The 26,654-nt window shown below is 38.7% G+C and overlaps 2 protein-coding genes across 3 annotated transcripts; one reads left to right on the forward strand and one right to left on the reverse strand.

Annotated features, from left to right (window-relative positions):
* Positions 1 to 3,511: 3,511 nt before the first annotated feature.
* Positions 3,512 to 23,657, forward strand: LOC131684265 (nucleolar protein dao-5). Of its 2 annotated transcripts, none has more exons than XM_058966975.1 (5): positions 3,512 to 4,286; positions 4,377 to 4,952; positions 5,297 to 7,379; positions 7,456 to 8,079; positions 23,311 to 23,657. In XM_058966975.1, exons 2-4 carry the CDS (start codon positions 4,433 to 4,435, stop codon positions 7,916 to 7,918), a joined length of 3,066 nt encoding a protein of 1,021 aa, XP_058822958.1. In that variant the 5' UTR covers positions 3,512 to 4,286; positions 4,377 to 4,432; the 3' UTR covers positions 7,919 to 8,079; positions 23,311 to 23,657. The 2 variants fall into 2 exon arrangements, with proteins under 2 accessions (XP_058822958.1, XP_058822959.1); XM_058966976.1 differs by having other exon boundaries at positions 3,512 to 3,886.
* On the reverse strand, positions 23,618 to 25,344 carry LOC131684266 (ribokinase-like). The gene is made up of 4 exons (XM_058966977.1): positions 24,785 to 25,344; positions 24,176 to 24,721; positions 23,967 to 24,120; positions 23,618 to 23,905 (listed from the first exon to the last, which is right to left on the reverse strand). Exons 1-4 carry the CDS (start codon positions 24,838 to 24,840, stop codon positions 23,699 to 23,701), a joined length of 963 nt encoding a protein of 320 aa, XP_058822960.1. The 5' UTR covers positions 24,841 to 25,344; the 3' UTR covers positions 23,618 to 23,698.
* Between the last annotated feature and the right edge of the window lie 1,310 nt (positions 25,345 to 26,654).

A 26,654-nucleotide genomic window follows, 5' to 3' on the forward strand; every position in this document is an offset into this window, starting at 1 on the left:
TGAATCATGTAAACAGTAGGGATGAAAAGTCACTACTTGTGGCTGAACACCCAATATACTAAATTAGAAATGTAATGCAAACAAAACAATATAATCAGGTAGAAAATAATATATAAAAAACAATAGGCCCCATGCAAAACTGACTCAGACATCACTTCGTTAAATGTTTAATAACTTCTTTTAACACAGCCGGATTGACTAGCAGTCTTCGACAAAGTTGTGGACAGTTAAATTATCTTTCTTATTTTCACTTACAGTGATAATACGATGTATACAGCGCCATCTAGCGGCGAAAATGCGATTTAGTGGGTTTTTCCTACATGTAAATTGTCGAAAAATCCCATACAAACTTCAGGCGCGTTGGTCCGGTAGCTAAACATGTCCGATTTGCTTCAAATTTGGAGCAAGTACTCCTGGTGGGACTATTCATTATTTTTCTGGGCACCAGCGACGCCACACGTTTTTGTGAAATGTCTGTAGAAGAATAATTAAAATGTCTGTAAAAGTCTGTAGATGGTTGTGTAAATCCTATTTACACTAGGTTGTTACTTTAAAAGTAGCTTGAAATTAGGAAACTATTGTGAAGGAATCACTCGTATTCGGGTCAAATTATTCTAGTCCAATTTTGTTAACCACTATTACTCTTTAAAAAGTCTAGATTTCTGATTACGTCTGTAGGAGACCATCAAAAGCTAGGGGCAGATCACTTGTGATGCATTTTTAAAAATCAGCGAAATTAAATGCATTTATTTCCATCAAAATTCATAATGTATTTTGCGTTGCGTGCAATGTTTTTGCGTTGCCTGCTATATGGTTTGCGTTGCGTGTAAGACGTCAAAACCCTACAGAAAAACTAGCCCTACATTTAACAAAACGTCGAACAAAGTGGATCAGCGTAGGACGTTTGTTAAACAATTTTTACTGCGAGGGAGTGCCAAGCTGATGCAAAAATGGAAATTAAATGCATTTTTTTCTAATTTGATGCAAATTTGTTATACATTCTTAGAGTGATCTGCCCCTAGATCAAAAGTCTTTAAAATACAGACATGTCTGTAAATCTGGCATCGCTGCCAATGCAATCCACCCGAGGGATTGCCCTTCCTATAATCTTTCTTAGGGATAGACCAGCTCCATGAAAACTGTTTGTTGCCTGAAACTGCCACCAAATGCCAGTAGCGCTAGCTACGCTTCAAATGTTAAAGGTCTGTTCACATGAACTGTAAACACTGTTTAAAAGTTGGATCGAAACAAGTGATTATTAACAATATATGAGAAATTACGCTTTGTCTTGCATCGCTTCTTCTCCACAAAATTCGAACGCTTTTATTACCTGAGTACCAGTTAAGCACATCAAAATGAAGTTAGTTTGCATTCGATAACTTTCAGGTCGAGTTAACAACATTGGCTCGTAGCGATGTGAACGTTGCTTAAAGCGCGTTCGCTGTCATTTTTGGCAGCTAGCCGAGCCAGGAAGCCAGCCAAGAGGATGACATGACGTCATATTGGCGTAGTCAACATAAAAAACTTTGTTTGGAACAAAATTAACGAAACTTGTCTAAATACAAACGAAGAGCACTTTAGCTTGCATCAAAATAGAGAAAGCGTGTATTGTTTGCTATTGTTTACTGCTACCGCTGTTTGTTGATGACATTTCAAGCGATTTTGACGTTGTCAAACTGACCCCCATTGATCGGTGGAAAAACGATGTTGCCTATTGTCAAACTCTGTATGTAGAGATAGGGACGCCAGTTACCTGAAGCCAGCTTATGTTGGCTTCGCTCATTTTTCAAAGAAACGTCAAAACATTCACCCCTTGGGATAGACCGTTCCAACATAAAATTATGGCCTTGTCAAACTGCAAATGACGTGAAAACCCAAGATGATTCCAGAAAAGGTATAGGCACTCGTAAAGCGAGAGTTTTGGTTTTACGATTGGCAAGATCGGCATTGCGTAAATACTACTTCATTTTCCAAAAAAAGCAATTATTAAAAACGAAATTAATTCGAAGTTTTGAATATAGAAACTAGTGCTTTCAGCCTTTTTGAAATTCTCAAGGTGTTTGCCACCAATAATATTATTGTACACACATGCATACACCTTATGCAGATTATCTTGAATCTGTTTTACCTCTATCAAATCTGCGACTCTTCTTATTCTTATGCGAATACGCTCTTCTTCCCTTTGAGGCAGACCCTCGTATCCATGGTGCACCGCCCCGGGTTTTTCAATGAAAAACCCCATTAGGATGTTTGAACAAGTTTTTTGAATTAATCTGATGAACCGCAAAGCGTGCTATGAAATGGCTTATGAACTAAACTGTCCATGAATAAACTTAAAACTACTAAAAATTAATTTCAAAGTTCCATTTTCCATCTACAAACTACACGGTAAAAAAACTTTACCCATTTTATGTATTCAAATTGCCCATTTTCGGAAGTTATTCAAGCTGTCAAAAAATGGGTATTTTTTGTTTCTAACATTGAGTACTTTTTATCCATTTCACAACTACTCGATGAGGTAATGTCAATGGGTATATTGATCTTAACCATGGGTGAAAACTCCTTAAGAATTTTTTCAAGCAAATTAACCTGCTAAGGGTCGTAGCGGAACCTGCAAATTATCGGCCTGCATCGGAGTCCGTGGTGGAAACGGAATATTTCGGCAATGCTCCGAAAACAACGGCTGTTTAGACTACTGAGGATGTTGCAAATATGCACTAGTTCGGCATTTTTAGAACAGCCAAAAGATCCAACCATCAAAAATATATCCAGTTGGCGGTTTTTTTTTGTTAAGGAATTTTGGAATAGGATCTCTATCTAATGCGACAATAATGCGAAAAGAGTGTTATTTTTTTTAATTCAGAAACAATTCTATTGACAGTATTTTTAATTCTGGCGCGATTTTCATAAATGGGTATTTTTTACGCATTTTGTTGTAACAGTTCTGCGAAAAATAATGGGTAAACTATACCCAGGTTGACGTACAAGGTCTGTACTTATTTATGGGTACAAACTCTTTACCCATTTAATGGGTTATTCCACTTTTATTGAAAATGCGGTTTTCTACGCATTATTGGGTACTTTATTTTATCAGTGTAATGAACTGCAGGACATCTGACAAATTCATTTGAATATTACTATCACATCAATCTTTAATAAATGAATATTACCTGTTTAGATTAAAGTTAAAGAATTTCATAGTTTTCAGATCCATTATTTTGAACTTTTTTGCAATAAATTGACGAATTTGTAAAACTACTAACAAATTTAGAATATCACAAAAAACTAAAACCGTTGACAATGACACTAAAATCGCATCGCTGGCTGAGGTCTCTGAAAATTTTACAAGCGTTTTCTTTTGTTACAGCGGTACCGCAGAACGTTTGACACTTTGACAACCATAATGGTGATGTTCTCTCCATCGCCGAACGGGAGCGCCAGCATCGCTACTTGCCGCCTCGATTTCGGACGCCATCTTAAATTTTGAAAACGTTTCAAGACGGGAACAAAGCTGCAATCAGGCATCGACTCTCGTGCTGCGTTCCGAAGTGTTGGTGGTGTTTGCGACGTAACAGTGACAGATTCCGTAGAAAAAAATAACCGTGACGTCAGTGTGTAACTAGTCCGGTGTTAATTTGTGGCATTCAGTTGTCTCTACCTGCTGACCGCGGCCGTCTAGTCGTTCAGAAAAGGGACTAATCAAATTCGTGAAGCCTCTTCGGCATCAGCTTGAGTATACGGTTGTGTGTTTTGTGCTGCTGTGACAATTTGGGACGCGTTAGTTGTGTGATTTCTTAAATTTGTGATTACTGATGCAATTTATCGGATAATCGTTTAATCCAGAGTATCGCTAAAGGGCAGTTGAACCGTTAAAAGCTAAAGAAAGGTAAATTTAAGCGAACAACGCGCGGTAGAAAAGTGAATTTTTCTTTACCCTGAGCGGACGAGATTCGACAAGCGTTTGGCAAAGTGAAGCGATTGATGCGACGGTGACGGTAGCAGCGGTGTTGAGAGTTTAGAGCGCGGGAATCTTCGTCTGCTTTGCGAAAAATAGAATATTAACCAACAACAATCGGTCGCTGTGACAAGATAAACAAAAACAATCGAACAGTGTTGGATTTTGTGTTTTACCGTCGCTAGGAGTGAGTGCATTTTTGCGGATCTTGTTCCACTGATGGCGCTTGGTTTGCTGTTTGTTTTTTTCGCGTTTTATGCTGAAAAGTAGTTTGCAGAAAATTTTCACGGTGTGGGAAAAGAAATTAGTTTATTACTGGCAAGAGTTATTGGTGCGTTTTTTTTGTTGTAACCCAACCCTGATAAAAATGTATTGCGTTAAAATGCAAGAAAATGTCCTGAAATATTTTTTTCATTTCTAGACATCCGTGAGAGGTACATTGTATTGCGACAACTTGAAAACTGAATCGCCACCGCCATGCCACGATTGAAGAAGAAAGATGAACTTTCACCAGCGGCCGAAGCAGTTCAAACGCTGACGGCCGGTCGCTCCAGGCGGACAATTAAACCGAATCGAAAATATCTCAACGACAGTGTCGTGTTGGCTACCGCATCCAAGAATTCGTCTCGTTCAAGCAGTCCGGACAGTGAAAATAGCGAGGACGAATACCGCCAGGGTGATGATGATGATGAAGAGATCTTATCGAAATCGGCTGCCGGACGAAAGCCTGTGGTTGTGCCGAAAAAAACTGCCAGTACCGTTACTAGTCCAAGCAGTAGTGCACCAACCGGTACGGGTAGACCCCGCGGAAGGCCTCCGAAGCATGGTGTTACAAAAAGTGCTACCAAAACGGAACCGATTAAGAATTTGCGAAAGGAAGTCTTGAAAAAGATGGACTTGACAACGTTAAATATGGGTAAAGCTCGGGTAGTGCTGACACCGATGAACAAGCTGGATATTAAACGCAAATTGGACCTGGATCAATCGTTGGAAAAAGGTAAAGATAATTCGAAGGATTATTATTGACGATCTAATGCCGGTAACATATGTGTCAAAACTTTCGCATACACGCAAATTTTACTGAACATTTTTCCAAATGCTAACTAGATTTTGCAAAGATAGAATGATGAAATAGCTTCATTCTGAGCAAAGAGTACATCTGCATTACCGACGTTAGATCGCCAATAATGTTTTCGTTTTTAGATGTGCTACAGCGATGTAGTGCAAAAGATGATTACAAAAAAGTTGTAATAAGTATAACTTCTATTTCATCGGCGTGGTGATATGTCAAAAAGCAAAATGCTATTAGTTTAAAACATTGACATGGTTTTTGTTTAACAGGTAAACAACCTATCAGAGGAAAAGAATTGCAAAAGGAAAAGCCAGCTATTAAAGCAATCGATGAAAAGGAAAAACCACCTGTTAAGGCAATCGAGGAAAAGGAAAGGCCAAAACTTGATGTACGAGGTATTCGCAAGAAGCCAGTTGAAAGTCCCGTACAGCCAATTCGTAAAAAGCCAGCTGAAAGTCCCGTACAACCGATTCGCAAGAAGCCAGTTGAAATCCCCGTACAGCAAGTTCGGAAGAAGCCAGTTGAAAGTCCCATACAGCAGCAAAAAGCAGCGGTTGTACAGAGCAAAGTAATCAATCCGGTTGCTTTGAAGAAACGGCAGGTTGAAAAGACGATATTGGACAATCGCGGCCGTCGTCAGGAACCAATAAATTCTAGCGAGGATAGTGATGATGATGTTCAGATAGTGGGAATTAGTCGCGAAACGGCTCCTTTCCTGGGCAGAAAATCAATGAGGAAGAGTCCATTGATTACTAAACAGGTTTCTCCGCTCGGTTCAAAGACAGTAGTAGCGCGACCACCCATCCCGAATAAAGCAACACCACTGTCGTTAGCAAGTGCAACTCAGAAAAGAAAGCTAAACGAAACCGACGAAGAAAAGCGACAAGTTGACAAGTTTGTAAAGGTTGATCCAAAAGGGCGTCCATCCAAGGCGGCTAAGCTTTCCATCACTTTAGACTCCGATGACGATGAGGATACCGAAGATGACGAACCTATTCGTAGGTCTACTCGGTCTAGTTTTCCCTCGGACAAGAGTTCCGCTGCTTCGACGCCTCAAAATACTACCGCTGCCTCCGCTAAAGCGAACGATTCACCTGCATCAGCTGGTGGCAAAATAACCAAGAGTATCGAAACACCCAAAACTAACCTGTCCAGAACGGTGAGTATGCCAGCGTTAGATAAAAGTAAAACTGTAGTGGCAAAACCAGCACAAGTACCGATCGCTAAAACAGCTGCCCTGTCAAAACCGGTAGCTCAATCTACTCCCAAACCAACGTTCGGTGGAACTCTAGCTGAGAAAAAAAGCAAATCAGAGCTGAATCTCGTCGATCCCATTCGATCGGTCAGCAAGGGGCAAAAAGAAGCTGACAAAAGCAAAATAAAAAATGCCACCATCAGGATCGTCGATATCGGGGATATTATGAAAAAGAAGTCGGCCAGTACTCCCAACATTCACAAGGTCGGTGTAGCTGGGCAGAAGTTCCAAGAGGACAATTCGGACGATAGCGAAGACTCCGTTAATTCTGACGAGGATGATTCATCAGATATGCCAAAGACCAACGACCAGCTGGTGGCGACTATTTTAGAACGAAAGCGACCAATCAATCTGGACCATTTGCGAACGAATCGACCTGTGAAACGGGGACGACCACCCATTGTAGGGAAGCAAATGCAGGTGAACAAAACGACTCCGAAACCAGCTCGTCAATCTTACGTTAATCTGACGGACGACGATGAAATTGATTTTGAAGATATGTTGCAGACCAACATTGTCACGGCTAATACAGTACAGAAGGGAGCGACTCCTAAAGTTATAACCGATCGTCGAAGGCAATCGCAGCCAGGGGGTTCCGATGAGAATTCTGTCAGAAGTTCCGCAACTGGAACGGTGCCATCGAACAAAAATGTGAACGCTTCCAACAACAACAACAACTTGTACAAAACGAACAACAACGGCCGGTTCGGTTCGCAAAGTTCCCTCAATCGATCCGGTTCTGCTAGTCCGCAGAAAAATCCACCACGAATTCTCAACTCTACTATGAAGCTAGGCGACAGCCGACCGTTTGCCAAGTTGGTCACGAACAGTGGCAACAAGCACTACTCGATCGATTTAACCGATCCGGATAACAACGTGAAATTGATAGCATCACACGAATCGCCACCCCAATCGCCCCTCAAGCGTTCACCGACAAAGACCGTTCCTCGGCCGATCGTGGCATCGACCGGGTTGCGTAACGCATCCAACGCGCTGAATAAACCGGTTGGTGGTGCAGTGCAGCGATCGATCTCTTCGCTTACAAGTTCCGCCGGTAGTAGTCCCAAGATGAAGAAGATTACTTGCTACGAAACATGGTATGTTTTAATTTTATGACGATTATTTTTAGCTTTGAAACAAATATAACAAAAATTCTATCTTCACTTCGAACAGGTACGTCATCAACATCCCGAATAACGAAAACAAACCGGAGAAACCGTCTTTCGCCATGTCCATGATCGGACTGGGTAATGTGGCGGCTCAGGTCAGTCTGCCTTCGGATGAGTGGTCCCACAAGATTATTCTGACCAAGCGGAAAGTTATCCCGCTGGAGGGGGACGAAGTATTCAACGGCGACGTTGAAGATCGTGCGATCAGTGAGGATGAGAAACGAAACTACGAACCATGCAATATCATGTTCCGGCGGAAAACGGCCACCCCGGGCAAATTTAATCTGCAGTACGATCGGGCGGTAATTTTCAAAAACGACACATTCTTCATCAACGTCGACGGTAAGAATTGTCAGCTCGTTGGGGCACCCTCGAAGCTGGACGGTACCGAAGATATTGAAACGTTGCTTTCGTTGGTGGATTACGTCAATCTGAAGAACACTTGCGTAGAACTCTCGACGGCTTAGGTCGGTGGTACGTGCGTTTTATCGTACACTGTAAATAGCTTTGAAACCAAGCAGCATACCCCCCTCATCAGCAGTACAGGCCGTACATATGCAGCGAATAAACCCGTTTTGATTTATCGTGACTAGCAGTGGGTTGTGCTCGAAAGAGTATCCATTTAGAGGTAAATATCATTCGAGTATTTTAAATATTTTAAAATCATGATTTTCTGTTAATCGGTTTGCTCTGTTAGAGCAATGGTGAAATTTAGCTCTGTACTCGTTATTTATTAGCATACATTATTCTAAGTGATATCGTTTATGGACAAATCTAAGTTTTGCTCTAAGAATAAAGTTTAGGTACAATACGCAATGCTATTTTATAGTTCAGAAGTCTAGATTCGCGATTGATATTCAAATAACGCCGAATCTGCCATTGCTAGCTTTTACGGTATTGTTGTTTATTCTTCATTACTACTTAAAACATGGACTAATTTAATAGTACGGAACACGATAATCCATGGATTTACGGTTTCACAATATTGATGGTAACTTAAATGCAGTACAGCGCAATTATTGTGAATAATAAAAGATGAGTGAGTACAGACAAGGAAGAACTCTCATCTCAGTCCAAGTAAAAATGTGTGAGTGTAATTTTACAATTCACGACACTGTCAAGTATCGAAATTCAAACTGTAGAAATAGGTTCTGAGTGTTGGTTTCATGTTTGTGAATTGTTCATGGCGGCCGGACTTGTGGAACATGACATCACAAAACCAATCAATCGAAAATAAGTCGAGCGTCTGCCGATTGGGTAGTATTCGTGGGATTGATGAAAGGACCTTGCAACGTGCTCAAAACATGGTAACATGGCTTCGTTTTCTACTGAACCTGAGCCGTCTTCTATTAACATCGAGTTTTACTACCAGAATGTTGCTGGCTTGAATTCATAGATGGCCAGCTATTTACTTGTGACCACGGGCTGCTGGTACGTGGAACGTGACTCGACAATCGTATTCCGTCTCGCCAGGCGTTTGGTTCAACATTCAATGTCTGTGGCTGTGATCGCAACGCCGTCAGAAGCCATAAGGTGGTGGTGTGCTCATCACCGTTCGCCATAGTATAAAAATCCGAGCGATCAACGATGAGTGGTGGGCGAGCTCCGAGCAAGTGTGACTATTAGTGAAACTTGATGAACGCAATCTGTTCCTGTGTGTCGTGTATTTTTCTCCTGACAGAACCGTTTCTTTCATCACCTGGATCGCCGCTCCGATTGATGATATTGTTATACTGGTCGACTTCAACTTACCTGGTTTGACGTGGTGCCAGGCAAACAATGGATTTCGATTTTCCGATATGCAATCGTATCAACAATGGACAGCTACAGCAGCGCAATTCTTCTACAAATTAATAATGTCATCAACGAGAATGAACGTACATTGGACCTCCGCATGACAAGTGCCCGGGACTATGCTCCGTACTGCTTTACTGCTTTAATTCCTTTAGTCCAGCATGTGTCTCATCATCTCCCACTACATCCCATGTACTCGCTGGTAACTTAGGCGTGGATTTTGAAGACGTCTGTCGCCTACTATTTTAAAAAAGCACGCTGTTGGATATAAACTGGGACGAACCGTCCTTAGACGATCAACAACTGCCAAACGAGTTGCCTTAAAAAATTCTCGAAATCACTACTTTCAACTCAGCCACTAAAACAAACAGCAAAACAGACGCGCCTTTTGCAGACACCAGCGAAACGTCGAGCGTCAACTGAAATCTAAGCCTAAATCGTTCTAGAAGTACGTGAATGAGCAGTCAAAAAAAGATGGGTAGGTAATGTCAGAGACATAACCGAAGTGGAGTAGAATACACTTAGGCTGGTAATTCGAATGTTGTAATCTTCTGCATGGTTGCATTAAATTCAGCTATCAAGTATTTCTGTAATTTATATAAATGCATTACTTACACGTACATCACTTGGGATGCGTTTATGCAAATGAAATTTCTGTCCCACTTCGAAACTTGCAAACGTCCGCCCGAACACGTGTGGCAAAATTCAACTGCTAGGTTTGTTCCAGTGGCTAATTGTTTTTTAAGAGGATAGTACCTTTAATACCTTTACTTTACCTTTACTCCGAAAGAAAGAGTGTTTTGTTTTTTTCTGTGGTCTGTGATCATTGTATGCATAAAACTGGCGCGCCTGTACATCATTGAAATTATGCCTGGCGGCAGTCATGGAATATATTGCTTCGAGCTGACGGAACGTAGCAACTACTACGAGGCCATAAACTGCCCATAATCGCAAGTCAGTCTCATGTAAGTAGGGAATCCTATAGAACATGGGACTGACTTGCGATTATGGGCAGTAAAGCAAACTGACGATTTTTTCTTATGTGCTGCTTTTATATGTGTGTCGCGGTTCGTTGAATGGCAAAGAGGCGGTCCTAGCAACACTCGCTGCTTGGTTGAATTGTTCGGATCAATCAGCGCTGATAATTACCACTTGAACAAAATACATTATTTTTGTTATTTAGAGTGATAGTACATTTTACGGAATCAAATAAAATATACGTGCACATATTTTCGATCAGATAGTCCAAAAATATAGTGATTTTGATCAGTACTATAGAAGTTATTCGCATTTGAAAACTGGGAAAATATCTCAGCAGAAACTTTGAAACGGAACCACTATATTGAAACGTTAGAAGTATTCTACGTCAAAAAACAGGGTTGCCATATTGTATGTCATTTAATGGAGTTTCAGCTGTTCTCCGACAAATTTTCAAGTTTTTTTTCATCGGGTGCCTTTCACCACAAGTCGCCACTGCCGTGAATTTCACTCCTTCTTTAAAACACCTCAACCAAGTTTGCGTCGATGTGCGGTATCCAAACTATTCAAACTGGTTGAACTCTATAATCTCTCGCTGCAAACACTACCAAAATAGTTTCATGCCTAAACGATCTACAACGACCGACCTACTCTCGTTCACAATATATGTACCCGATGGATTCGTCGACGGATTGCAAACTGATACTATTTACATATTTCTATCTACGGCCTTCGTCAAAATCATCCATGATATCGCAATAGCGAAGTTGGACCAACGCATGGAGAACTTCTGCTCTGGTTTCGTCCCTACCTCGATGGAAGGCAACTCCAAATCAGCATTATGGACTGTATCTGCATCATTCCGTGCTACAAGTAAGCCATCTCGGCCCAGTAATATTCCTCCTCTATTTCAATGACCTCAATATTAAAAGGACCCTGCCTTTCTTTAGTCGACGACATGAAATGTTTTGACAAATACGTGATAAAACTTATGCCAAGTTTTTTCAGTGTGTACTGGAGAGCTTTAGTACATGATGTAATCTAACCAGAATTGTTTCAAATCCGAATAAATGCTCAAACGTCACGTGCACGCGGAAATGCCGTCCGATTCAGTTTAGGTGTTCGACTCGAGTATTATAAGACACTCACGTCGAGGATCTCGGAGTTATCATTGATTCGGCACTAACCTTAAAACCAAATGCGTCATACATCGCGTATATAAGACATCAAGACAGCTTGGGTTCATCTTCCGAATAGTGAAAAACTTCAGGGACGTATGCTGTTTAAATTCGCTCTATTGTGCATTGGTTAGCTCAATAGTACAATATTGTTGTTGTTTGGAACCCGTACTACCAGCACGGCACTGATAGTCCAAAGCCTGTTCATAAGTGGAAGCCGTTGTCAGTTAATACAGCTCTCGAGCCCTGTTCATCTCGGACTTCTTGTGAGCCAGGATGGATTGCTCTACAGACACTTTATACACAGACTAGCGAAGTGTCAAAAGTGCAGCCACACGAGCATTACGGTTTTGAGAGGGGAAGTACAAGAGGAAGCCCATGTAAAGCTTATGGGAGGTTCCGTGATGTCAGTTTACATTCATGGTTGCTAGTTTTACTTTTTTGTCTACACAAGTCTGTGCATAAAGTGTCTGTAGATTGCTCTACAATCCTCAGACGCCTGGATGTTCAAGCCTGTATTTGAGCTTTACGCAATAACTCTCTCTTGCGTTTACCGTCCAGAGCGCTGTTACTGGACTTCAGCGTATTTTAACAGTGTGTTTAACGCTCTGTGACTTCCGCTTCGCGAGGACGGTACATACTGTTCCACGGCTTCGTCTCCTTTAGTCCAGTACGTGCATCATCATTCCCACTACATTTTGTGCTTGGTGGTACCATAGGAGCAAACGTTGCAGACGTCACAGACTGTATCGTCTACAATTTTGAAAACGCAGCCTACGACATCATTGCTGTTGATTATGAGACGGAAAATCGTAAAGAACGACATGAACGATGATGTTTCCTAATATTAACTATCTAATCCACTAGCATTAGAATGTACTAAAAGGAACAATCAGCTAATCAACAACCGTTATTGATCCAACACAGTTCTGGTGTTTTCCGATGAGCGCTTTACACCACAAGTCGCTGTTGCTGTGAATATCACTCCTTTAGAACGCTTTATCGATGGAATTCACACTGATAATGCTGCCATTCTTATAGCAAACTAAACTGCAGGCATCTTGTCCCTTGTCCAGATAACGTTCATTAAATTTTCTTCAAAAACTAAGACAAGACATGACAAAAGGGGAGGGTCGTTTTTGTTCCAATTTTACGTCAGAATGTTCCAGCTCCTGATTGGTAGATTCTGACTTTGCTGCGTACACAATTTTACCGCAGGTATAGCGAAATGAGGTTGCAGTGTTGCTATATTTAACCCATTATGTCCTAGCGTATGAAATTTCATACGCAAAAACAACACATTTCTGGATCATACTCGTTATACAATAAAGCCGTTTTCAAACTTCTGGTCTTCTGTGAATGTTAACTAATACCCTATAGTTTATAATGTGTATGCTCAATAATCATTTTTTATTAAATTCCATTGTGTTTTCGAATGTCAAAGTTGGATAAAATTCAAACCAAAATGTGAACAATACATATTATTAATTTTCTCTTCTAAATCACTAATTCTTGTTTCGGATTGTGAACGAATGGCCATAAGAGATGTGAAAGATGTGGCTCAGTGCGAAAAAATGGAAGAAATTGGTGAAACAATTGCAAACATTCTGCTGGTAGTTCAACGTATGAAATTTCATACGCTAGGCTGAACCGATATCTTTTTTCCCAAGGCAAAATTATTTCCTCTTTAGGATTAGGAGGAGATTTACAACTTTCACGCTGATTTTAAAGTTGAATCAGTACATTCAAGGCTAACAAATGCTTAATACGTAGCAAATCATACCTGGTTCTACCCGGAATATTTTTTATGTAAATTCTCGTAAGAAAATGTTCTTTTTCTTAAAATAATTACTAAGTTTAAGGGAAAGATGGTTTGATGCAACGAACCAATCATGAGACGAAACGGCACGAGAGAGGAGAGTAGTGTTAAAATCATTCAAAAAAGCTGCTAAATGAATGATCTTGCAAGGTTGAAGATATTATTCGATTTTATGCTGAGTATAAAGATTTTAGCCGAATTTTCTCTGTAATGATTTTTTGATACCCTATCAGCCCAGCGTATGAAATTTCATACGTTAGTTTTTTTCGCAACGAAACGGTCCAAAGTGGTTATTTTATTTTTCCCATACTTAATTCGGCATAATATGAGAGCTCACGAAGTATTTTATAAATTACCAAAAGTTTTAACATAGCTGGGTTATAATGGGTTAAAGAAAAATATTGTAATCAATTTTTGACAAAATTATCGTTAAGAGTAAAAATGATTAAATTGTACCGAAATTGTGAGACAAAGTAGACCAAGTATCTATCACACATTTGCCGTATACGTGGTTGATTAATTTTAACAAAAAAAAACAGCAACCAAACCATAATCAAAAAATTGTCAGAAAATGGCTTCGTAAAACCTTACTAAACACCAATGACATGAAAAACGGTGCCCTTCATCAATGTAATGGATTCAAGATACAAAATAAATTATCAAGAATTCTTTTTCATTAATAAAAATAGCAACACTGTGCGGAAGATGTCGAAGAAAAATAAGAAGCCGATTGTCACGTCTTGTCTTAGGTCAAAAAGTACATAAGTACATACACGCTTGCTCAGTTTTGAGTTCGGAATGAAAATGTGAATTTTGAGTGCTTTTTACGCGAAGACCAAATACGAAATATAACGTTTCGTATTTTTCATAATAGTAACAAACGCATTAATCAGTGTTTAAAACTTCACTTACCGGCTTCTCTAGTCGTTAATCTATTCCGAGATCCTTCCTCCACTTTCCTGTAAATAGGATCTCATGCTAATAGGCTTTTCTACGGCTCATGTACGTACACGTCACATGACACAAACACTACATCACTAGCTGGTGGAAAATAATAAACAAGGACGGCAAAATCAAATGGGATTGTTTTCAACCAGGAAACTGCAGAAGTGTTCGTGAGACCGGGCGACAAGAACTCAATGGATCTACAAAATAATAACGCATGTTATTAAAAAAACAACACGTCTTAACACTTACCTTATAGTTTTCCGAATATTTCCTCATCGATTTATTGCTGTTCAATCAGCGTTTGAATCAATTTTCAATTGATTGTTTGCGGGCTGTACCACTTCGTGCACCAGTAAGTTTTTTTTCACTGAAATGGTTTATAATTTAATGAGTACCCAAGAGTTGAGTCAAGTTTACTAAAATTGATACTCATTTTTTGACAGTTTGCCCCGGTTTTTGAACTTGAGAAGTGGAAACTCAAATTTTGAGTAGTTTTGAATGAGCGTATATACACGCTCATTGAGAATAACTCAAAAGTGAGTGGCCGACCACTCAATTTCATAAAAAGTACACGTGTTCGGAATAACCCCCGTAGTCAAAAAGTGAGTTTTTCTCGTTTACTCAGTTTTGAGCTCTGGCTGAAAATATCAAAATTTGAGTATTCTGTATTTTTAATATAATCGCAGAATGATTGATCTGTATTTAAAAGCATATTTATCTTAACCTCCCGGTTTCAATGTGCTGTCTGGACACATTTTCCGGAAACTTATGCCCTCAGGTAGCCTACAGTAGAAAAACTAGTAAGAGAACTACGGAGAGAAAAACAGCATTTTTGGCAACGTATGCCCCAGCATTGTATGGCAACACGTCCAATGTTATGAGGATAGGCAATGTTCGATTGGACTCGTTTTGACGTAGGACTTACGTCTTTCTTTACTATACTTGGTGTCATTTCAAAATTTTCAAAACGGATGCGTTACGTACACTTTGAACCTTAATAACTTTTCTCCTACTAAAGGAATTACTAATATTGTTTCATAAATCGAAAGGAAAACGTTCAACGCTTGCTATTGATACCTTGTTTGCTATGTAAAACTTGTTCAAAAAGTTCAAAAACTACTTTTAATGCGAATCAACATTAATGCTAGAACCTATAAATATGGGTGTCACAGTTTTACTTAAAGCCAGACGTGTGTAAGCCACAGAGCAGAACGCACGTACGTGTGCTGCTCAACGAGAAGCTGCATTTTGACCACCAACCAAATCATAGCTACTGCCTTATCGCTGCCAACCAAAAACTGTCGTCGCCCTGCGTGAAATTCATCGTTCTCAGAAGTGGACAGAGTTACTAATTCGCAAGCTGCTCTTCCAGTGCCTGGTCTGTGAGATTGCACAGCATTTCAAAACCGATCTACTCTGCCGGAGCTCAGCCGTAATGGCCCTCTAAGAAGCCAGCGAGGCCTGCCTGGTTAGTTTGTTGGAAGATACCAATCTGTGCGCTATCCATACCAAGCGAATAATCATCATGCCGAGCGGGAAACGGCGATATAATATTCACAACAAACGGTTCTTATTAGGACCACAAAATCGTTCTCAGAAGAATTACAATTGAAATTTCCATTTCGTGCTTTGGAAAATAACTTCCCTCTTATCGGGTTAGTTATTTTCTATAATAATATCCGAAAAATGTACGATAAAACTAACTGACCAATTGGACGGAAGCAAGAAAATACCTACAAAAATTTGAGTCAGAAAAGTGACATTGACGGAAAAATGCTTCGATCGTGTCTAAGTGTTTGGCAGCTGAAGTTGCCGATTTGTTTTCCAACGTCAATTATTAGATTTTGTAAAAGCATTAATTAGCCTGCTTTGATTGGTGTTTTTTGCAAATTTTTCAAGAACATTAGTGAATGTGGCAACCCTGCTACTAAGCGAAAGCCACACCAAAAAGAATGACGAAAATATTTCCATTTGTCGCACAAAAGGATGGACTTCCATCTGCACTAAGAAGTTTATAAAAGAGATCGCATTGCGATATACAATGCTCATTCGATGTAAGCTGCGAAAGGGGAATGTTCGTGTATGTACTCAGCAGAAACGAATTCGGGCAAGGTTCGAATCGTTAGAAAGGATTCTCGTCTGGTAAAAATAGTTATCTGAAAACCGTTCTTATTAGGATGAAAACATAATAGAGAAAGAATTGAATTAGAAAGTTCCATTTAATAACTTGGATTGAGTTTGCCCCTGTTAATTCTTCTGTACATGTACCAGTGATTCATATAAGCAAATGTTTACCAAATTAATCTACAAACCCGAAGGTTTTTGCAAGTCCTAGAAAATCAGTGAATGTGGCAATCTCATTCGACATGAAATTTCCAGTAAACATTCATTCAAAATTGGCATTGGCTCAAATTATCCATGAATGTCATATGATATGCCCAAGTTTAGTCCTACGTCAACACCGCGGTTATGTCCCGGACATTACCCACTCCTAGTTTTTTGACAGCTAAACGCGAATCCAATCGATCCAAAATGGAGTCTTCGTAGTTCTCTTTCTAGAGTTTTTCTAGCCTGGAAGTTTGCATCTCGTAGTCAGAGCCTAAAATTCTTATACATATTCAATGAACGACGAAATTCACAGAATTCATCTTCGTCTTTTCCCTGCCTCCTTCGTCGCTAAACGCATGAAAAAATAAAACAATAAAGGCGATGTCCCCTCTTCTCTCGAAAACGACTAGCAGAAGCAGCGACTTTCATTTTCCTATGACAATCAGAAGTTTCAATTTCGTTTTGATGTATGCTCAGTAATTTTCGATTATCATTCATAAAATGAAATTAAAGCAATGTGCGTCAAAAATACAACTAGAACATAGTTAAAATGAGAAATATGCACACCGATCAGGCTTCCATCTTACAATACCATCATTAGCTCGCAAATCTACAGAACAGCGACAAATAAATATCATTGATATTGTGTTTTCGTTTCCCCAGCAGTAAGTTCAATATCCAAGGTACCAATATCATTCTGAATCTCAAAGCGAAAACGAGTGTGCGGAGGGAATAATGAAAACGCTCCACTACATGTATGCTTTGTCCTAGGCCGTTGTCTCATTTTCAATTTCACAAAGTGCTAGTGGTATGGAAAGAAGCTTCGTTCTTTCGTCAGTTTCGCCTGATTCTGTCAAATAAAAAAAACTTTTTTCGACTATGACCTGAACCGTTGACGATTCCTGGAAATATCATCCGAGAATGTTTTTTCCGAGAATATTTCATGTTAATTGGCGTTAAGGGCAGAAACTACAAAAACACGAAAGGATGTTTGATTTGAATGGAAGTAAAACTCAAAGAAACTTTTAATTTTGTGGATGATTCGAGTCGACTTTACAATCACTAGGTTCAAGGCTTGCTCTTTCATGAATCTTCCAGTCAACGTCGAAGTTCATTCACTTTTTCTTGAAGTTTACAATTTTTTTAACCTAAGATTTTGAAAATTGAATCATCAGTTGAGTTCATTCTACTCAAAGAAAAAATCATTTTGTGACATATTGCTTCTATTTTTGAAATTATTGAGTAGTTTTGAATGAGCGTATAAGTTATCGTCTCGTTTTCGTAACTAAATGGCAGCTCTGTTTTGAGCAATTAAACAAATTTTACTTATTTTTGAGTAAAATTGCCTTTGCTTGCAGGTGAGAAAAAGCACGAAATTCAAATCTCGCTTTTTTTTGAAAAGAGCCAATAAGCATACAGCCAAAATCAGAAAAAAAAAAGCATTTTCTTTCCATTTTTGTGTCAACTTTGCACTTTTCTTTTTGGTAAAATGGTAACCCTTAAATGCATGGAACTCATTTTTCCTTGGTACTCATATTTCTGGATGAATACGTTGTATACCTCTTGTTAAGGCTTTATATCACAGAATTTGGTATGTTGCCAAATGGCAACAGTATGCATTTAAGGGTTAACATCCCTTCTCGTCGAGCTACGGTTTGTCCCAAGATGGGAGAAAGGTGGGAACATTTGACGATTTTGAGTGTATTAGTTTAATACTTGCAAAATTAAGCATGGCGGCCGGGGCCCTCGAAGTGAACGAACGAGCATCCTGATTCTTTGGCGCAAGATGAAAAGTGAGAAAAGGCCGAGCTTCACCTCGGATCTACCTATTAGAACACTTAGGGACACTTTTTACTTCGAAAAAACCGATTAAATTAACTATGACCGAACCTAAAGAAAACTTATGGCAACAGAAAGGCCCAATACGTCATTTGTTTGTGCTTTTCTTCTTCATATCCTCTTGTTTTTCGGCTTTATCAAAGAAAATTGACAACCGCACTCACACACAGAAAAAAATGTGCACACCTGTATCCGTCTTGAGTTTGTCCGGAATTTTCTCTCAAAGTGAATTTTGACAGCATGCTATTGGCCTTTACAAAAAACACGCGAGCAATGTCATTTTTTCTGAATCTAGTCAAACATTTGAACAGGGTCTAACTGCATAAAGTAAATTTTCATGTTTTCCATTAGAAAATATCTAACCGAACACGCAAATAATGCAATAATTTATTATGACGAACTTTGATAACGATTTTATCACAAATTACAAAAGGGCCTTATTGTTTTATGACCTAACTGATCGTGAAAGGGCATAACTGATTTCGAAATGGTCCAACTGGTTTAAAAGGGCCAGCTAGTAATACTCATTATACAAGGATTATAAAGGATTGTTTATGGTAACTGATTGTAAATAGCTTATAAATGCAGCGTACCTCCTCGATGAATTTGTCGAAGCTACAACTGCTCTGAGCCCAAATTTTCTATAATTTACATACAGGGCCAATCCGATTTTACAATGTTCAGTAGGGCCAATCGAGCCATCAAATTAGATTTCACTTAATTATTCTACCTTACAGTGTAATATCGTAAAGTATTTTCTTGTGTGGGTATCGAAGTAGAAGCAATATACGCAAACAAATTAAAAAAAATCAATTTTCTAAATATTGAATTTGACTAAACCTTCTTTTGCGATTTTCTCAAAGTTTATGTTTTGCAAATAGGCCCTTTTCGAATGTTACGCTAAAAATTGTACACGCTCATTCAAAACAACTCAAAAGTGAGTGACCTCCAGGTCAATTTCATTATTAGTGCACGCAGTCAAAAATGAGTTCTGGTTACGCCGTTTATGTTTCTGTATTAATTTTATTATTTATAATATTACAGAAATATTTATCGGTAAAGAGTTTTACGATCAATATTTGTAGAACAAGAAAGCATAAAACTGATTAAAAAATTGATTAAAAAAGTCAAAAATATTGTTTTTAACTTCAATTGGTACAAAGTCAGGCTGATCAAATGTAAATTTCTGAAGAGGGTTATTACGTAGCGTCCGAATGCGGATCCAGGTGTTTGAGAATTATAGAGAAAAGCTCATGAACATCCGCTAGACTGCTTCGGTTCTGTCAACCACGTTCTGGGAGAACGGATTCGAAACTGTAATGCAATATTCTAAAGTTGAGTGGACCATCGCGATTAAATCAGTTTATAAAGGTTTCTAAAGTTTTTGCTATCCGGAAAATGAACCCTAACTGTTTTGAATACGTTATACATTATGTATAAAGTATGTGGTTTGAGCGTTATAGCCGAATCTAAGACGTCTTCGAGGTTCTTAACCTTTACGGCCGTCGTTGGCGAAGGAAACGCGGGATCCGGGCAGTTTGAAATTGACGCTATTAAAATTGAGGATGAATATTAATGGACAGACTTCGTTGTGGGATGCGGTCTGTTGCGAGAAATACTGCGGATACAGTTCTTAACACTGTTTTTAAGTTGCCTTCCATCGAGGTGGGGACGAAACTAACATGTCGTCAGATTTTGTACATCCACCCTATCCACTTTGCTTGCCGCCGATCGCCAGCTTCGCTTGACGGTAGCGTAATATTTCTTGATTGGGCCGAGGTCTGGTTGTGCACGGTAGTGGACGATACTGCCAGCATGTTTGCCACATTTTAGTCGGAGCGGTTAGGGTTCCAATTCCGGTTTATGGCAAATCCATGGTCCCTGGTGAGTAATTCTCCGCTTGTGAGTAATTCGACTTTCGCGTCATGTTCAAGTCGACCAAATTTTGATCGAAGTAAGCAATGCCTGAGTGCGGACGGAAAGCTTTTTCTCGTGTCAAAATCTTTCTTAAATGTATATATGTTGAAAAAATGTGTATCGCAAAATTGAAAAACTATTCTTGATACTGCAAGTTCTGACTGTTTTTTATAGTGATGAAGTGAACCGTTCAAAACTGTGTAGTATTCTTGTTCGAGTGCGCTAAATAATATTGTCGGTTTAGTGAAAGCGTTGGCATCGGTGTCGGTTTCCCACGCATTTGCAGTCAGAATCGGTGAGGTCCCGTGTCAGTTACCTGGGTCCTCATTAATGCCTTCTTCGTCAATCTCAGAGTTTTCATTGCTGTGGTACCTAATGCCTGCCACCACCCAAATAAATTTGGTGAGTCAATCCGGTTTATAATAATTTTGATTTTTCATTTTGTTGAATATATAAAATCAGTCTAGACTTACATCTCATTTTCCCGCCCTACTAACAAAATCTAACATCCGTAATACCTATAGAGATTGTGTGGGTTCCCCGTATCTTCTTAAGTAGGTATTCAACTAACATGCCCTTCCCTTTAGCGATCGTAAGGACATGGCCAGGTGTGCAGTGACCTATACGGTCGTATAAAAATAATTCACTGTATCAGCCACCCATGATGAGTGCGGTTGTTTTTACTATACTACTACTATTACTGTTCAAGTCGACCAAATTCTGTTTGCAACATTCTTTATTTAAAATTTCGTTTACCTGAACCTCGCGCTATTTATGCGTAGTTTTAAAATATAGGGTCTTTACCAGCATTTTCTGCAGATCAGCATCTTCTGGTAACGACTAGTCCAAAGCTTTAAACAACAATAAAAGTAATTTTTTTTAACTTTGACATACCTATAACTTGTAGTAAAACAAAGTTGAACTCGGGTTCTTCTATGTATAAAGCGAAATTGTCACCTTTCCGATCTTGTTCAGTACACCTGTTTAGTCGCTTGTCATTATTGAACGGAACGTTATTCAGATGTTCCCTAGTACGATTTGTTTTTACGCTAGAAGTTTGTCTTTGTCTAGGGACAGATCACTCTAGGAATGTATAACAAATTTGCATCAAATAAGAAAAAAAGGCATTTTCTTTCCATTTTTGTGTCAACTTTGCACTCTCGCAGAAGTATTCAACAAACATCCTACGCTGATCCACTTTGTCCCACATGTTGTGAAATGTTGGGCTAGTTTTTACAGACACTTTATACACAGACTTGCGGAGACAAAAACAATAAAACTAGCAACCATGAACATTTCCTGGCATCACGGAAGATCCCATACACTCAACTGAAAAACTACCTAAAATTGAGTACTTTTGACTCAATCTCGTGGTATCGTGCAGGAAGGTAAAATTAGGTAAACCGTGTTGAAAGTAGTTTCCATTTAACTACGGCAAAAATCATAACTCATCCTTGAGTTCAATTTATTTATATTTAAGGTAAATTTACCTAATTTTGAGTATACCCTAAACAACTCAAAAGTACCTTACTGCACGGAAGACCTCGACTTACTGTACACTGAGAAACAAAAACATGCATAGTTAGCATACTTTCTATTCCCGTCTCTTTTCTTCTACTACGATTTTTATGCATTTTCATGTATATACTTCTAGTAAGCATTCAATGAGTGGATAGACCGAATATATCCAATGCATAAAATTTACAGCAGAAGAAACGAGAGGCAGATAGAAAAGTATGCTATCGATGCATAAATAAAATTCTGCGTGTAGGGTTTTGATGTTTGACACGCAACGCAAAATAAATAATGAGTCTATTTTAATGGAAAGAAATGCATTAATTTCGCTGATTTTTAAAAATGCATCACATGTGATCTGCCCCTAGGTCTTTGTCGATTATTTTCGGGACAGAACTGTAAGTGATTTTCACGCCGAAGAACCTCAATCCGTGATTGATGTAAAAACCGACTGTAAAAAAATTAGGACGTTTTGCATGGACAAACAGTAGTCCAATCAGCGAATGGATGAATTGAAAACTTTTTTCCAATAGGTCCAATCTGCAAAAGAGAGCCTCTTTTTGTTTACTTTTTCTTCCGCGAATTACTCGGTCACTTTTCTGATTTCCCTTCAACTGTTTGCTAGTAAAAACCTTGGTCTTTCGAAACATACCGATAAATGTTTAAAAAGTTTTATGGTTTTGCAGTAATAATAGGAGGAGAAAACGAAAAAAGAGGGCCTCATTTGGACCTAATGCAAAAAAGTCTTCATATTGTGCAAATAGGAGCTCACATCACAACACAGACGTCGAGTTTGACTCATGAGCGGTAAGAAACGGTCAACGGTAACTGCAATATTTTGAAAATACGGCGAGTCAGCCCGGTCAAACGATTCGGAATTGGATTCCGAATAGAATCGAAATCCGTATTTGCATTTGCGCTGGAATCCATGCTGACTCCATTCAGAATTCCGAACCGGTTCCGGAATGGGTTCAACTTGTTTACTGCGCGCAATATTTTTTTTCCTGATGCGTTAATGTCAAAACTTACTTTTTCGATAATTTAATTTTGTCGATTCTTTTAAATGCACCACAAGTTATCTGTCCCTAGATTTTTTTACCACATTACGTTTTAGCGTACATTAAGTTGATTCTATTGGGTAGATTTCGCGAAACTAGGGTAATAACAAAGACAGTGTACGGTGTACTTTTCTAAAGGGCCTATTCCTGTGGTACCCTGAGCCCTTTTGAGAGCATGCCTTTAAACTGTCATATCGGTATAGTTGTGCTAATGGAGCACTTATATACCCCTCGTTCCGTCGAGACAACCTTTTGGGAAAGGAACAACAACCATACCGCTATATCTCGTTGCCAAAAAAAAGTATTAAGCAGTACAATTACCAGTCGGCATTTTAGACTGAACCCTTCGCTTCCAAGCAAGAGGGATATTTGGGATATATCGGCTATGCTATATCTGATTAGACTATTTTACCATTAAATTGGATTGATTTTTATTTTAGCATATCAATAAAAAAGATTTTAATTTATTATCTCATATTTTCCAGGTTACTGAATTCATCGAGCACGAAAATTTTTGATTGCACGGACCATTTAAAATCGTTATATTTTGAAAGTAAATGTAACCCTTTGCTATTATAAGTAAATATATCTTGTTTTGTAAATCTAAAGTTTCAAAGATACTAACAGCTGCAACATTAAATTATGTACATACATATGGCGAGTCGATGTTACGGCTAAATACTTTTTCTTCAAATAGAAATCTGCACGAAGCTGTGTTTTTGCAAAAAATAATCTATAGCAGTAGATTTTAAGCTTCAAAGGTTACATGCGGGATACTATTAAAAAAAAATGTAACATCAAATAAAACTTTATTCAGTTATCAATAAGAAAATGCAAACATATATGGAAATAAGTATCACTCCCCCGGGATCTTCAAATATACTCCCATTCGCTTTGGTATGATGACACGTCCAAAGGAAGACCCGTTTCCTCAAACCGGGGAAAACTTATCTGGGTTCCGGGTTTCTGTACTGACATAGCTGCCACTCGATTCGCTGCAGCAATACATTCGGTCAATCCAGTGGACGGATTTTTGGCGATAAAGTGTGCCAAAGCTCCGATGAATGCGTCTCCGGCACCCTGCATTTAAGTAGAAGTTTGTGTTATACGATCACGTTGTTAAATGTCGGTTGATAATTACCGTGGTATCAACAACACGTTCTACGTGAATTGGTTTCACGTGTTTGACTTTCGTGCTATTTTTCATGGCAAAAATCGCACCTTTTTCTCCCAGCGTAATTATGACAGTTCCACACCCCATGTCCCGTAACTTCAAGAGAGCAGCTTTGGCATGCCTATAAATGTAACAACATTTAATGCGACGAATAAAAAACGGAATCGGCAAGTTACATAACAGTCTCAACTTGTAACCCCGTGAGCAGAGCCGCTTCCGTCTCGTTCACGCAAAATATTGTGGAATACTCCAGAAGATCGAGGGGAACAGACTCTAATGCTGGGGCCGCATTCATGATGGAAGTACCGGCGAAGTTTTTCAATGCTTCAATGGTAGCATTCAAAGGAGTTTCCAGTTGACAAACTAAAACATTTGCGTTACTTAGCAACTCCGCGCCCTTGTGTACATCAGCTGGTTCTAAACAATTATTGGCACCGACCACGATGACGATCTGGTTATCTCCATTTTCAGCTACATTAATTTGAGCAATTCCCGTACTTTCGCCATCAACAATATCAACATGTTCAACGTTTACACCTTCCAAACGGAGAGCATCGTGATAATTTTTCCCCCACGGATCGTCGCCAAGTTTCCCGATAATAGCTGTCCGACTGCCCAATCGTGCCGCCGCAACGCATTGATTGGCACCTTTACCACCAAAGCCTGTTACAAACTTTGTACCGTGCAATGTCTCACCGATTTTCGGAAGACGCGGAACGTAGCTATTGATATGTATACAAAGACGTCAGGTTTTTTCCTATCCCAACAAATTGATTGCATTTTACCTAATGAAATCCACGATACACGAGCCGAACACCACAACATCAAATTTATGAGACATTTTTTATAGAACCGACAATCGATTTTTCCGTATCCCTAGAATCAACTTCACAACAGCACGTAAATTGATGATAAAATTGCAAAGTTGAGTGTAGGTAAATAATTCAAACGGAATGATGTCGCTAAAAATAAACAGCGATAAGACTGGAGCTGGCATCCCGCACAGCCAACATTCAAATGTATCTCACAAATTTATTCAATTTTTGTTCATGTAATGTGTAACTATTTGGATAATTTTTCACAAATTTTGACAATTAACGAATATTGTCACAATACTCAGTTCTGATTTTAGGTATTATGAATTATTAAAACATTAGGAATTCACCCATTTATGACAAACAACACACCAAATTGGAGCAATCTATTTCAAGTATATCTGTGCTTCCGTAACTTTTCTTTCATTTATTGAAGGCATTGATGAATAGGAACCTTATGCTTGTGATATTCGTTCATTCCAGATTGCTTTCGATAACGAGAATATTGCAAAGAAAGTTTTTTTTATTGTTTTGAGCAAGTACAGAAATCCGATGAAATGATTTTCGAGTGGTTAGATTAGGCTAGGAAAATGAACGAAGAGTCTGACGCTTTTTCCGCGTATAAATAAATTATACAACTCGATTGACCGTCGGGATTGTCGGCATAAAGATGCCAGTAAAAAGCGAATCCCATACTTTGGTTTAGGAGCTATAGGAAAAGTTGCGTTATAGGGAAATCAAATGCTATATCCCAGTTAAGTTCAGTTGGAAAATGAGACGGAACGCAGGCTGATTTTGGATCGAATTCCGGTTCCAGTAGCACAACCGATTCTAGTTGGAATCGGTTGTGCCACTGGAATACTAGCTAGAACCAGCCAAAATCCAGGCTGAACATTACTGGGGTTTGGGAACTTGGGTATTTGAATAACAAAGATCAAGGACACTTCATGTAGGGTAATGGCTCTACTACGGAGACGGAGAGTGTCACGCTACTTCTCGAACAGCTTTGAGATGAAGCTATATTATAACCTTCACTGAAACGGATTTATCAAAATTTTAACTAAAAATGCTCTTAATTTTTTAAAATCGACTAGTTGAGATTTGGGCGAACTATTTTTTTTTTGTTAAAAACGCTATTCTGTCATTGTTAGTTTAGCTCATCTTGAAAAGAATAAAAAAAATATTGAAATTTGGATTTTTGCGTTAAAACAGACGATGCTGTCAGTTTTAGCTTGGACACATCATTCTAATCCATTCACCGTTAAAACAACCAATCAAGATTTTTATTTTCAGTAGATTTTTTTTTATTAAAACTAATTGTTATTCTACTGAGTAGGATTGTTGAAATTATGAAGATAGTAGTAGTTGATTTAAACTACGTAAATTTACTTTAAATAAGCAATTTAACTTTTTTTGTTATTATCATCAAACATATTTTTGTTTTAAATAATAAAAAATTGTCGTTGAAAGGTGGAATAGAGAATTGCAACTAGCAGGGAATATTGCGGATATTTTTCTACAAAAATGGAGGCGCTTTTTGTTTATTGTTGTGTTTTTATTGTGCTTAATGTCTTAATTTTAAAACAAGTTATTAGCGTGTTAAAGGCAAGTTGAAGCATTACAAGAAGAACCTCCACCCATACAATATGTGCGAATGCTCATCTCTAATCTCGGTGCTTGTCTTAAAAAAAATTAAACTTATAACAATCCCAAGTAACAATCCAAATGCCAATTGGTTTTATTTAAGTTTTATGGTAGTTTTATCAAGGCATTACATACCCAAGTAACAAATTTAGTTTTATGGTACACTATCTTCAAGTGTACCTTCAAAATTAGCTTC

This window comes from Topomyia yanbarensis, chromosome 2 (genome assembly GCF_030247195.1).
Source record: "Topomyia yanbarensis strain Yona2022 chromosome 2, ASM3024719v1, whole genome shotgun sequence".
In the NCBI taxonomy this organism is placed as follows: Eukaryota; Metazoa; Arthropoda; class Insecta; order Diptera; family Culicidae; genus Topomyia; species Topomyia yanbarensis.